General features: G+C 46.3%; 1 protein-coding gene across 1 annotated transcript in view; it reads right to left on the minus strand.

The window, feature by feature from the left end:
• Tfcp2l1 (transcription factor CP2 like 1) overlaps positions 1-14,982 on the minus strand; it is a 50,384-nt gene that overhangs the window by 33,552 nt on the left and 1,850 nt on the right. Inside the window, exon 2 of the mRNA XM_057770287.1 lies at positions 12,281-12,432. Within this exon, the coding sequence (XP_057626270.1) occupies positions 12,281-12,432 (152 nt within the window). The remainder of the gene's footprint in view (positions 1-12,280; positions 12,433-14,982) is intronic.

A 14,982-nucleotide genomic window follows, 5' to 3' on the forward strand; every position in this document is an offset into this window, starting at 1 on the left:
GAGTTCCAGGTGCCAGGGCTATACAAACAGACCAAAACCCAAACCAAAACAAAACAGTCAACAAAACAAGACATTTGGGGGGGGGGGGGAGTTTACTAGAGAGATAGCTCAGTGGTTAAGAGCACTGACTGCTCTTCCAGAGGTCCTGAGTTCAATTCCCAGCAACCACATGGTGGCTTACAACCATCTAAAATGAGATCTGGCACTCTCTTCTGGCTTGAAGGCATACATGCAGGCAGAAGACTGTATAATAAATAAATAAATAAATAAATAAATAAATAAATACATCTTTAAAAAAAAAAAAAAAAAGACCCTAAGTCCTTGGTGCTTGCTGACTAGCCAGACTGACTGTGTGGTTCCGGGACAGTGTTAGACCCGAAGTAAAAAAGCAAGTGGAAGCTTGAAGGAAGACCATCCACAGCTATCCTCTGGCCTCGACATGCACATATATTCACACACACAAACATGCATAGGAGACCTCAGAGGAGGCTGGGAGATCAGTGGGGAGAGACAAAGCCAGCAGGGAGAGGCAGGTAGGTCTGTGGGAGTTCAAGGCCAGCCTGGCCTACAGAGCAAGTTCCAGGCATTGGTTTGCAGAGACCCCCGCCCAGTGTCCACTGACCTTCACATGAACAAACACCACAGCACATGCTCATGGAATAAATAAATGTAAGTAAATAAATAAAAGTGATTTAAAAGACATTTTATGATATTTAGCACCTGATGAACAATGATTATCCTCTGGCCCCCATACACAAGCATAGACACACACACACACACGGGCTGGGGAATTTAGCTCAGAGCCAGAATAGCTGTTTACTAAGAACAAGACCCCAGAACCACACACACCCATACCCACCCACATCCACACAGTCAACTAAAGAATAATTAAATAAGATATGGGAGAGCTGGAGGGATGGCTCAGAGGCTGAGAGCACTGTCTGCTCTTCCAGAGGACCTGGGTTTAGTTCCCAGGCTGAGAGCACTGTCTGCTCTCCCAGAGGACCTGGGTTTAGTTCCCAGCACCCACATAGTAGCTCACAATTGTATTAACTCCAGTTCCAGGATTTTGACACCCTCACACAGACATACATGCAGGCAAATATCAATGAACATAATATAAAAATAAATTATTTTAAAAAATAAATAAATAAAGCTATGGATACATTGCCGGCACAATAGAAGATGGCTCTGCGATTTCCAGGAGAGAAGGTTCTGATATGTGGTCATAATGGCTGAGCTGTGAACACTAAGCTGACTTTAAAAGAGTCTGTCAAGTGGTCAACATTTCTAGGACAGCACTGATGCACAAACTGAATGTATCCACGCCCATGTGTGCCCACGGGGAGGCCAGCACTCAGGGTCAGGGGTCCTCCTTGGCCACTCTTCCTCTTTACTCTTCTCTTTCTTCTTGGTCATTCACTGACTCAGTGCTGGAGTTACTGGGGCACCACCACATCCAGTCTGTTTTTCCCACATGGGCTCTGAGGGATTGAACTCAGGTCCTCAGGCTTCCGTGGCAATGTTTTACCATCTGAGCCATCTTTCCAGCGCCAGAAAAGGAAAATTTCATAGACAGGATATGAATTATTGTTTTGCGCAGTAGGTGGAACTCGACTTGATGCCCATTTATTGGTACAATGTATTCAATGAGCTTTTGTCCTTCAAAAGGGATAAGGGTAGTAAAGACCGACTGCTCATGGATGCCAAGGACAAAAATATTCTAAAATTAATCAAAATGATGTTGGCGTATTTAGTCGAACATACTAAAAAACATTAAATTATCTCTTTAAGATAGTCTTGCTATGTAGTCCAGGCTGGCCTCGTACTGAAAATCTTGCTGCCTCTGCCTCTCCTGTCCAGGAAAAGTGACTTGCTGAGATTTGCCACCACACCCAACTAAATTGTACACTTTAAATGGATGGATTGCATGCTATAGACATTACATCCCAATAAAGTTGTTTTTTAAGGATGTCTTTAAAAAACAAACCAAGGGCTAGAAAGATGGCTCAATGGTTGAGAGCATTTGCTGTTCTTACAGAGAACTGAACTTGGCTTCATCAGCGAGGCAGCTCACAGCCATTTCCAACTTGGGTTGCAATGGATTTGAAGCCCTTTCTGCCCTCCACCAGCACCAGGCACACGTGTGGTACACATCCAAACGTTCAGGGTGTGGTGGTTTGAATGATAATGCCCCCCCCAGCCCCAGGCTCATTTTGAATGCCTGGCCCCCAGTTAGGGGAACTTTGGGGGAAGGGCAAGGCCTTGTTGGAGAAGCTGTGTCACTTTAAGACACAGAGAGAACACTCATATGTGTAAAATAAATCTGGAAAAAAAAGGCAAGCAAAGCCAGGTGTGGTGGCAGGCACATGCCTATAATCTCCAGAAGCTCATAAAAGTGAGTGTGGCCTGTATACCTGCAATTCCAGCACTTGGGGCGATCTGTAGTTCAAGGCTATTCCTTAGCCTGGGCTATGAGACCCTAGAGAAAGGTAAAAGTGAGACCTGGAGGGAGGGAAAGAAAAGGAGGGGTACCACTGCATGTTCCGGGGCAAGCCATACCACCTCTCTAAACCACAGTTTACCCACCTATGAAACAGATGGCTGAGGCACAAGGGCTAGTCATGTTTCTATAATCTGAATACATTTAAAAGCACCAGCAATTTGCAGGTTCTGATCAGCTGTCTTGGTGGCAGACACCAGGGGACTCTGCATTTCTAAAGGGACAGTGCAGGGACATTGAGAGCAAGGTGGTATAAATGTCCTATGCTTGGAGGTGGGGAGGTCTCATTTTTGCACTCTGGAATCCTAGAACACCTGACCTCTCCCTTCCATTCTGCACCCACAGAACCCTTAGTAGCAAGCTGGAGAATGCTAGGTCAAGAACACGCCAGGCTCTCTCAGGCAGAGTGGTCTTGAGCCAGCAAGGCTGAGTCTTCTCCAAGGGAGAGAACAGACCATGTGTGTACTCAGCCCCACCTTCTCCACCCCATTCTAGTGCACAGAGAAGACAGTCCCTAGCATTCTTTCCTGAGGCTCAAGCACAGAGGAAGAAAGCCCTCAGAATGGCCATCAGAATGCCACCCTTTGAGCCCCAGCGAGGAGTCAGGTCTGTACTCAGAGCCGGTTAAGACCCCACTATGTATGCTGAAAGTGTTATTCCCCTTCCGGGCCTCAGTTTTTTCATCAATTGTATGGGGTTAAAAGAAGAGACTCTAGGGTTACTCAAAGGACTTTCCTATGATAAGATAGGTAAAGGGGCCGGGCGGGAGAGATAACCAGTGGTTAAGATTACTCATTGTTGTTCCAGGCGATCAGGTGGTTCACAACTCCACCTCCAGGGCACCCACTCACCTACACCTAAACATAAATCTTTTTTTTTTTTTTTTTTTTTTTAATTAAAGCCATGTGAAGAGACTGGGGATGAAGCCCAGTTGTAAGGCACCTGCTTAGCACACATATTGCACTGGGTGTGATCCCTAGCACCATGTAAACTGAGCCTGGTGTAAGCCCAGCACTTAGGAGGCAGAGGTAGAAAAGTTCAAAGTCATCCTTGGCTACAGTGAGTTCAAAGATGTAACTGGACAGATAAAAGTTAATGAACAGAGCTGGGCATGGTGGGACACTCCTGTACGCCCAGCTCTTGGAGATGGAGGCAGAGAGACCAGAAGTTAATGACAATGATAGACCCAGCTACAGGAGGTTCAACAGTGTGGACTACATGAGACCTTGTCCCAAAAAGCAGAGGCTGGTGAGAGAACCCTCCCAACAAGCCCTGGTGACAGATTTCCATCCTGGAGACCCACATCATGGAAGGAGAGACTCGGTTTCTTTAAGCTGTCCTCAGATCTCCATAGTGGCATCACAGTACACTGCCCCCTAAACACACATAAATAAATGTAATTTTCAAAAATTAAAAAAGCACAGGGTTGGAGAGATGGCTCAGTGGTTAAGAGCACTGGCTACCCTTCCAGAGGACCCAGGTTCAACTCCCAGCACCCACATGGCAGCTCACAACTACCTGTAACTCCAGTTCCAGGAGACGTGAAACCCATGGCAAAACACTAATGCACATAAAAATAAAAATAAATTTAAAAAGTAGCCATGTGATGGTGGTGCAAGTCTTTCATCCCAGCACTCGGGAGGCAGAGGCTGGAGAATCTCTGTGAATTTGAAGCCAGTCTAGTCTACGGAACGAGTTCTAAAACAGCCAGAGCTATTTACACAAAGAAATCCTGTCTTGAAAAACTAGAAACAAATAAGAAATAAATTCGTTAAACAGAGATTTAAACCCTATGCATATAAAATAAGAAGATTAGCCAGGTGGTGGTGGCACATGCCTTTAATCCCAGCACTGAAGAGGCAGAGGCAGGTAGAGCTCACGAGTTCAAAGCCAGCCTGGTCTACAAAGTGAGTTCCAGGATAGCCAGGATAGTTACACAGAGAAACCCTGTCTTGAAAAAACAAAACAAAACAAACAATTTATTCCAATTGAGCATAGAAAACAAATGCCCACTGAGCCACACCTCCAGCACAACAATGTACCCTTAGGACAGGAATAGGAATGTTTGGTGGCGTGCAATTTTCAGGTGGTATTTATAACATAACCTTGTTTATCTTCAAAAGGGAAAAAAAAATCAAGCCAAGTGGTGCTGGTGCACACCCCTTTAACCCGAGCCCTTAGGAGGCCAAAGCAGGCAGATCTCTGAGGTTAGTTTGGTCTACAGAGTGAGTTACAGGACAGCCAGGACTATTCAGAGAAACCCTGTCTTAGAGGGGAAAAAAGGGAAAAAGCTCACATCATAAAAAACATATACATGATTCGTACATCCAGACGTGGTGACTTGGGATTTTAATCTCAGTACTCTTGAGGCTGAGGCAGGCAGATGTCCAAGAGTTTGAGAACAGCCTGGACTATATAGTGAGTTCCAGGCTAGCCAGGGCTACATACTAAGACACGGTCTCAAAAACAAAAACACAGATATACACATGCCCATGCCATGCTAGTGTGACCAAGAAACAAATCTAAAAGATGGGCAACTGAGATAGTTTCTGGACGGGCGTGTCTCTCCGCTCAGTCACTGCTGCGAGCAGTGCTTACCCCTTTAGGAATAAAAAGGAAGATGGAAAGTATTCCTTGTTTTTAAGTACTGTGCTTCAGGGTCATTTGTCTTCTGTAGTTTATATTCCCAAACTTCAGGCTAAAAATTTATCTGAAAAAGAAAACTCAGCTGTGGAGGAAAGTCGGCAAACAGGGGTTAATCCCACCTCATTCTTTAAATTCAATCACTAAGAGACCAGGGAAGAAGGAAAAATGCAACCAGATATTTGTGGAACACTTACTTCTCCAGGCAACAGCCGCAAGGGAGGTTGTCCTAAAGAGAACAACCAGGAGCCCAGGGATGAAAAGACTTCCCAGGAGCTGCAGAGAAAGCTAAACTCCATTTTCAGGAGCTGTGCAGCCTGGGCTCTAATCTCCCTCCCTGAAGGGATGGTGTGTCTTTCTTCCTTCCCGGGAGATATTGTCCTCACAGTTCCTCAGAGGCTAGAGAAAACGCAGGACCTAGACCTACCCAAAACAAATCCTGGTTTGCCCATGACTCCTCCCCTTCCAGAAATTTCTTCATGACCCACTACAGTGAGTGCCATCACTTCCCAGACCCTGCCTGACCAAGTAAGGACTGAAGACATCAGGTTGTCACTGAAAAAGCTGAGAACAATGTATTTTAGAATATACCTAGAAGAGAACATCAGGGCAAGGCCAAGACTCAGGCTCTGAGCCTGCGCCTCAGCCAGCAGGACACACACGCAGCTTAGAAAGTGCTTTTCTGGCGAGCAGGCTTCCTATGCCCTAGAGGGCATGTGTTCTGCCAGTCAATAGCAGTGTTTAGAAATGGTTTTAGGGACTGGGGATATGGCTTGGTCCACAGAGTGCTTGCTTGCTTTACCCAAAGCTGTGGGTTAGATTCCCAGCACTAACTACATAAGCCCCTTCAAGTAATCCCAGCTCTTAGGAGGTGGAGGCAGGAGGATCAGAAGTGTGTGATCATCCTCAGGTTGAAGCCAAGACTTCTCAAAAAAAAAAAAAAAGTCCTCTATGCCAGACACAGAAGCTCAACCAAGTACAACTGCTAATTTTACACACATACACACTACACACACACACACCACCCCACAGCACTGCATGATGCAGGAGTCTCTTCCTCCGCCACTGTTTCTGCTCACATGAGTCCTGGGATCAAAGGCTGTCATGCTTAGCAGCAAACACATTTACCAGCTAAGCCAGCTCACCAGCCCATGTTTTCTCTCTATAAACAGTAATGGCAGAAGTGGGCTTGTTGGAGCCGGGCGGCCACAGGCTCGGCAATCTCCAGCTGGCTGTGTCACCCGAGGAGCATCTTTGCCCAATTTACAGTAAGTCATGGAAGAGGAGAGATCCCCTGGCTACAAGACAGATGTGTCAACCACGCTGGCCTTTCCTTCGGTTTCCCTCCTTTCAGAACCTTTACCTTCCACCAACTGTAGTTCCTGGGTGAATGAAATCAAGGGCCAGTGACGTTGGGTCACTGCGTTTAAGGCTCAAAGTCATTTCGAGGCTGTTGAGATGGCTCATCACATAAAGGCGCTTGCCACCTCGTCTGATGATCTGAATTCTACCTGGGACCCCTCATGGTAGGAGAGAACCAACCCCGGCAGGTTGTCCTGACCTCCACACGTGCTCCCTGAAGCACAAAAGCCCCCCCACACACACACACACAAACTAATGCACCCTAGTTTGCTTCTGATCTTAGAAGCACACGAACAAATAAATAAATTCAATAAAAAGAAAATATTAAGAGTCGTTTGGGTGGAAATACCAACGCTTTCTCCTCAGCAAGCACTCTGAAAAGAACTTCTTACCACAAGCCAGAAGCGCCTGGGATTCTCCTCCCTCCCCCTCAGGCTCCCGGGTCAGGAAAGCTGTGTCCACAAGGACCTTTGACCCCAACAGGGGACTTGCAAGCCTTCAGTCTGTTCTGCAGTCGTTGGCTCCTTCATCTCCTCTGAATATATTTGTTCTCAAACAGTTCTCCCCACATCTAAAGCCAGCCACCAGGTTTGGAGACCAGCACACCCCTGTGTGGCATGACTACTGCCAAGGCACTCCTCGGGCACGGCAGGGAGTGGTGGTCCATTGGCTCAGGAGGAAACGATATACCTACAGTGCTCTTTCTGCTCTCGGAGAACTTTAAACACAGCCCTCCAGGAGAAGGACTTAGATGGGCTTCACACAGATAAAACAGCAAGCAACTGAGGGCACAGTTCAAAGACAGAACACTCACCTAGCACACACAAGGCCCTCGCTTCTGTTCTCAGCACAACCGAGAAGAAAAACAGCAATAAATATCATAGGGCCAATACAATAAATATAAATAACTGAAGAGAAAACCTTTCAATGGGATAAAAGGGTCTTGAATGACATTCTATTTATAATATGATAATAACGACATATTTATTTAGCCATGATCTTACTATATAGCCCAGGCTGGCCACCAACTCAAGATTAACCCAGATTAATCAGAAGTCACCCAATCTTATCTGATCTAAAGCTTATCAAGGCAGGCCCTGGTTAAGTACTTGGACAGGGGTGGGGGGTGAGGGGGTAGGGGGGTGCTGAAAAGACACAGAGTATGCTATCGATAAGAGCAAAAGGAAGAAAGATGCATACATTTTCTGAGTAATTATTGCTCACATACCATAAGGCATCCAACATAATGCTTAAAATGGAGGTCAAACAATAAATGCATACGTCAGGATCATTAAGCAGGTAAGGCCAAATGTCTCTGCCACCAAGCTGGACAACCTAAGCCGATCCCTAGGAACTAGGACAGAATACCCACAAGTTCTCCTCTGATCTCCACATGTGTGTATGGTTTGTAGGCACTCACACAAATGAATAAATACATGCATACATATGAACATATATACACACATACAAAATTTAGTCATTGGCCTGAGAGTGCTAGCTTAGCATGCTCAGGACCCTCAGTGTAATTATCGCAAAATACAACTAGAGGACTGACAAAGGAAAAATAAACACTGCAGCACACGGCCACCAAATAGTTCATAAATGATGTCTCTTCGGATGGAAGGGACAAATATCAAAGAGAAATTTACAAAGGACATAGTAAAATTATGCAGACATCCTAAAAGACTACTGTATCTTAGATATTTCATCATGTTAGTTATTATAGGGCACAGAGAACCTAACCAAGCTGGTGCTCACCACCTATAATCCCAGCACTCGAGGCTGAGACAGGAGGACCACAAGTTTGAGGCTAGACTAAGTTCCATAAAGACTGGGACCTCACCTTAAACAGTGACTAAGATACTACACAAAAGATTTTTAATAAAAAAATAAAATAAATTCTCATGTGAAAACTGGCAACACCTGCCTTTGAGAGAGACAGTGAGATACACCAGGCTGGGAGGCGTGAAACACTCTGCCAAGGTAATGTGTAACATTTTAATGCTCTAATTCTATTTGTTAGGTTTATAGCTAAAAAATATTCAAACTATATCCACAGGGATGTTTATCAATGTCTAATTTCTAGACAAGTGCTCTACCACTAAGTTATAACACCACTCTTCAGTTTAACTTTTAAAAAATTATTACATTTATTTGTGTATGTACATGGCACATATGTCGAAGTCAGAAGACAACTGTTTGAAATGATCAGTTCTCTCCTTCCGCCATGTGGGTCCTGGGAACTGAACTCGGGTTATCAGTCTTGGCGGCAAAGCCGTCTTTATGGTTGAGTCATCTTATTGTCCTTAAATGTTTAATTTCTAACCATAGAAAAATGACTGCTTACAATATAAAGCTGGCCAGAGTAGAGTTTATGATATAGCACTATAGTATTCCAATTTTAAAATATGTATACATAGAAGGTTAGCTGCCAGGCTGGCAAGATGACTCAGACAGTAAAAGCACTTGCTTCCAGGCCTGACCCTCCCACCACCAGGACCCATGTGGGAGAAAGCTGACCTTCCCATGTGTGCAGTGGCAAGAAAGTGCCCCCATACACTAAATAAATGGATTAAATACACACACACACACACACACACACACACACGATATTATAGGCAACTTAAATTTGATTTTTCTGCCTTTTGCTTTTGTTTTTCAGTTACTTTGAGTTTCAGCTGGATACTTTTTTAATTTGGCAGAAACATGCAAATTAGCAACAATGAATATATTATGCATATTGTGTGGATATTGTCACATAGAAGCTACTACAGAGAGTCCTGGCTGTTGAATAGTAGCTTTTTAAAGACAGGGTTTCTGTGTGACTCAGGCTGGCCTGGAACCCACAATGTAGACTACGCTAGTCTCAGTCTCACAGAAATCCCCTTGTCTCTGCTTTCTGAGAGCTGGGATTAGAGGCTGCGCCACCACACCAAAACCAAATAACTCATTTTTAAAACTGTAATTCTAAGAGCTTCCTTTCTCCCTTCCCTCCTTTCTTTTTTAAAGACAGGGTCTCAAGCACCCCCAGCTATCCTCGTTCTCTGTAGCTGAGGATGACCTTGAATTTCTGATCCTCTTGCCTCTCAGAGAGCTGGGATTACAAGTGTGTTCCACCACACTTGGTTTATAAGATAGTGGGGATAAAACCCATGGCTTCCTGCATGCTAGGCAAGCGCTCTGGCAACTGGGAGAGGTCCCAGTCCTTCCTAAACAATTTGATTCAAGCCCTTTTAACAGTCTGATCTTCTATACTTTCTGTAATGAACATCTACTATCTTACTACTCAGGCAAGACCATGCATTTGCAAAACTGAGACAAGATGGAGTTAGACAGAGGTCAATTCGGGATGCACAGGAGGTTCCATAAGAACCTTGGCAACAGACTTTAATCCCAGCACTTGGGAGGAAGAGGCAGAAAGATTTCTGTGAGTTTGAGGCCAGCCTGGTCTACAGAGTGAGTTCCCAGAAAAAGCTCCAAAGATACACAGAGAAACCCTGTCTCGAAAAACCAAAAAAGAAAACAGAAAAGTATGTAGGGATGGAGGGATATGGTTCTGTGCTGGAGCACTAGCCTGTTGTGCGAGGCCCGAGGCTCCGTTTCCTTTGTTGTAAAATAGTAAATAAATCTGTATATATCCAAAGGAAAGATACCAAGTTAATACAGGCAGGCGGATGGAACCACAGGGTGAGCCCTTCACCATCTGTGATGGGGAAGAGGACATTCTCTTTTAAACTTGTTAATAAAACCTAGTATGCTATCAAACACTTCCTACCGTTGGCTAAACAACAGGGAGGGGGATGATGAACACAGCCAAAGAAAGGCCTTAAAATGGGGGCAGGAGACAAAAACACAAAGTCCCTGTTCAGCAATAAGACCTCACACTGCTCACACGGGACATGGCCCCAGACAAGACCCACATCAGCTCAGTGGCCTCATTCCTTCACTCTCAAGTTTAAGCAAGAGGAGGGTGGTAGGGAGGGCATGGGGGGGGCTGATGAGGAAAGAAACTGCTCAAAGAGAAAGTTGGCAGCATTTAACCTTCAACGAGTAAGAAAGGACAATGAGAGAAGCCACTGTGCAAACACACAAGGGACTGCTTCCAACCGGCTTGTCACCTGCCATCAATGGCCATCAGCACCAAGCCAGAGTAGTGAGTGTTCAGCCCACAAGGGTGAACCCTGCCCTCCTTGGGGAGAGACTAGCAAGACCGGCAGATTCCCTGCAGGAGTAACCCAGACACTTCCATTCATTGTGAGCTAGAGACCTGGGCAAGGTCAAATTCAAGAGGCAATTCTGCAGAACGAAGGCAGCTTTTTTTTTTTTTAAATCAGGGCTCAGCTGCCTCCCCCAGATTGCAATTCCCAGCAGAGGAGGAACCAGTGCATGCATGGAACCAGTGCATGCATGGAACCAGTGCATGCATGGGTGATGGCAACCAGATTCATTCCGAGGCATCCAGGAGACAGTGCTAAATACAGTCCCATCATCAGGACAGAGACCGGGGACGGGGAAACTCTATACACCAGGACACGGCTCGTGTGTCTAACGAATGAAACACTCAAAAATGGGAACATGGGGTGGTGAGATGGCTGATTGGGTAAAATCAATGACCTGGCTGAAGAGAATAAGCTCCTCAGAACTCGAGTATGCACACACCCATGCACACACACAAATATACATAAACGTAATCACACACATACACTTATACATATACATAATGAAATCACACATACATACATAAATGTAATGGAAACTTTTAAAGAATTATTGAAAACTAAACACAGAGTACACGCCTATCCTTAGTCTCAGCACTTAGGAGGTTGAGGCAGGAGGGTCTTGAGTTTCAGACTAGCCTGGGCTACCTAGCAAGATTCCAACTCAAGAAACAACAAACAAACAAACACGAATTGGAAGGGCTAGTGGCTGCACAACTGCCATTATGCCAGGCAGGCTACTTACCTTCACCCTTTTAAACGCCCCTCCAAAATTAGACTCTTATTTTACGTAAGAAATCACTGAGGGCTGGGTAGTGGCGGTGTAGGCCTTTAATCCCAGCAGTTAGGCAGAGTAAGGTAGAACTCTGTGAGTTCGAGGCCAGCCTGACATATATACAGAGCAAGTTCTAGAACAGAGCTACAGAGAAACCCTGTCTCGAAAAACCAGAGGGGCGGGAGGGTGGGGGGAAGAGAGAGAGAGGGAGGGAGGGAGGGAGGGAAGGAGGGAGGGAGGGAGGGAGGGAGGGAGGGAGGGAGGGAGGGAGGGAGGGAGGGAGGGAGGGAGGGAGGGAGGGAGGGAGATCACTGAGGCTTTGAGAATAAGAAACAGCAGGTCTCTGTGCTGGGCAGCCAAAGGCAGCTGCTCTCCAGTGGGTGGAAGCCAGACCCTGCCCTGAGAAGGATGTAGGCCAGCTCTTAGTCCATGAAGGAGAGCAGACCAGTAATAGCGACCACCAATCACCGACTTTTGGAGGCTGCATGAGGAAGAAACATTACAAGATGACCCACACTCGGCCTTCCCTTCCTTCAGGACTCTCGTTCTGTCATTCAGGCTGCCGCTGCCTACGGAGTAGGACGACGGGCCCACGTCACTACTCCCAGCTCAGTTTTCAATATTTCCATTTACTCAGTGAAGTCATGGCAGTCCTGGGAAGCCACACAGCTAAGCCACAGAACTGGAACTTATGCCTGACCCCTAAGCCTGAAGTCTTTCCAGAGTCCCGTGTCACAGCTAATGCGGCCAGCCTGGGTTCCACCCCTAGGAGGTCTCTACCTTGATTGAGGTATGTCAAGGTCTCTTCATGTAGCTTCACAGCTGGGGAGGTGGCAGCACACAGCACATACTGCAAGGGTGGCAGGCGGGCCCCATTCTCAGGAGATAGTTGTGGCTCCTCCTGCTTGAAGATGGGCAGAGCCAGCACATCACTGTAAAACACAGGGAGCAGTGGTAAGAAGTCAAGTCCAGGAATACAGAGCTATGCCGGGCGAGATATACAGGCCACGCACGGTACCAAACACGGTCCAAATCTCAGGTGCAACCACTACGGCATGGTCCCAGCCCCATTCAACGGCCCTTGTGAGATCCAGTCACCCAAGGCCTGAGGCGGGAAAGTATAAAATTGTCTGCCTCCTGAGGCCTAAGCAACAGAGACCAGCAACTATTTCTTTCTTTTTCTCTTGGAGAGCTGCTTTTTTTTCCCCTCCTTTTTCTCAGGGGGGAGGTATATAGTGCCCAGGAACTGTGTGCATGCTAAGCGAATGCTATACCACACTGAGCTACAGCCCAACATGGGCACCTGCTTCCCATCTGTAAGCAAAACACTGAAGACAGCTTTGAAAATAATCATCTGGACAATTTTTGCTTTTTTTTTACATTATTTATTAATTTAGTGGGCGGTGTGAGTAATATGTGATCACGACATATGTGGAGGTCACAGGACAACATGCAAACATGAGTTCTATCATTTGGGTCCCAGGGACTGAACTCGGGTAGTAAAACTTGGCACCCCTACCCACTGAGCCACCTCACCAGCCTCAATTTTTATTCTGTAATCAACTCTCTATATACCAACCCTCGGCAGTACCCCTAACTATAAACTATGTAGCTGAGGAGCAAGTGCCTCCTCATCCACATGGACACACACCCCATCTCTCCCAAAAGGGGGACAATTGGTTTGTTTGTTTTGGGTTTGAGGGGCGGAGTTGAGACAGGGTATTTCTATGTAGCCCTGGCTATCCTGGAACTTACTCTCTAGACCAGGCTGGCCTCGAACTCAGAGATCTGCCCGCCTCTGCCTTCAGAGTGCGGGACTAAAAGTGTGCACCACCATCACCCGGCCTGGAGTTTTTTGTTGTTTGTTTTTTGAATTTGACACGTTTATTTAGTTAGTCATTTGCATATGTGTGTGCGCACAGGCACATGTGAACACGTGCATACACAGAGTGTGTGCTAACACCAAGATCAGGGGAGGGCTTTGGAAGCTGGTTCTCCCACTAACCATGTGAACTCCTGGGATTGAACTCAGGTCCTGAGGCTCAGTAGCAAGCACCTTTACCTGCTGAGCCATGTTGCCAGCCCTAAAGTCCTACTTTAAAGCTCCTAATGATTTACCCAAAATACTATGAAGATAGAAAAGCTTGACTTCAGTCTTCTTACCCAAGCAGCAAATCTTAAAAGGCTTAAGAGTTGTTTCCTTCACTACTAAATAATATTCCCTACAGCACAAAGTCAGCCTGGGCTGGGGTCCCAGCTCTGTCAGCAACGTATGTGGAAGCATGAGGCCCTAAAGTCAGTTCCAGAGCCCAGTCTGCAAACCTGAATGAAGTGGAGTTCACGAATGACCCCAGTATGGGAGAGATGGGGTGGCAGGATGACCCCCAAGGCTCGCTGGCCAGTCAGCTTAGCCTGCCTGCCAAATTTCAGGCCAGCAGGGGACCCAGCGAGAGGAACATCACTAAAGACTAGCTAGCTGGCCACTGTGGCCGCTCCTTTAATCATTTGGGAGGGAGAGACGAGACAGGTGGATCTCTGTGAGTCCAAGGCCAGCCCGATCGACATAGGGTTACAGGACAGCAGAACTACACAGTGAGACCCTGTCTCAAAAAAACACAAAAAAACAAGAAACCAATACTGAAGGTAGTCCTCTGGCTCCTACACACATGCACGCACAGATCATCACATAGTACACATCAGCCTCAAATCATCCTGTAGTGGAGGAACTTGTTTCTAGACCTTTCCAGAAAGGCATCAGTATGTTGCCCAGGCTAACCTTGAACTCCCAGACTCAGTGAACTGTCCGCTGAGCTGAAGGACTATAGATGAATGTCATTGCAAAGACCAATGAAATCCCTGAGGATCAGGATGACCTGCAGGCAGGAAAGACTTGCTTAAAGGTTCTAAACTATGTTGCCACAGAAATAGCTACCAGAGGGTGTCCGCCCTATCTTGATGACCCTCCTCCCTCCATGGGTCTGGGCCATGAATCAGATCAGCTGACCCAACTTCACTGCGTAGTCACCAGGACTATGTGTTCCCTGTACAGCATCATAAATGAGTGTCCATGAAACACAACCCAGCACACACCCCAACAGTGTTTAACTCCCAGAAAGCCTGCCTTTGGGCACACCTGGGAAACCTTCCCTACGTGGACTCTTCTGTTATTCCTGTCTGCGGCTGAGACAGAGAGAGAGAGAGAGACAGAGACAGAGACACAGAGCAGGGCTGACCAGAAGCAAACCTTCCTTTTCCCCTTCTCCAGTCTGGGCAGTTATGAAGGAGCGCAAGTTGTCCTGCTCACCTAGGAATTGCATAATTTCATGTTTGCCCAGACCATGTTAAGTTAATACTCCATGCACTGTTACTTTTAAATTAAAAAAAGAGGGGGGTTGTTAAGAACCGTCACTCAACACTAACTTGTTTCTGGCCTGGTGTCCTTATTTGCCAAGGAATAAAAGTCACCAGAACATCAAACAGAA

Source organism: Chionomys nivalis, chromosome 5, assembly GCF_950005125.1.
Source record: "Chionomys nivalis chromosome 5, mChiNiv1.1, whole genome shotgun sequence".
Classification (NCBI taxonomy): domain Eukaryota; kingdom Metazoa; phylum Chordata; class Mammalia; order Rodentia; family Cricetidae; genus Chionomys; species Chionomys nivalis.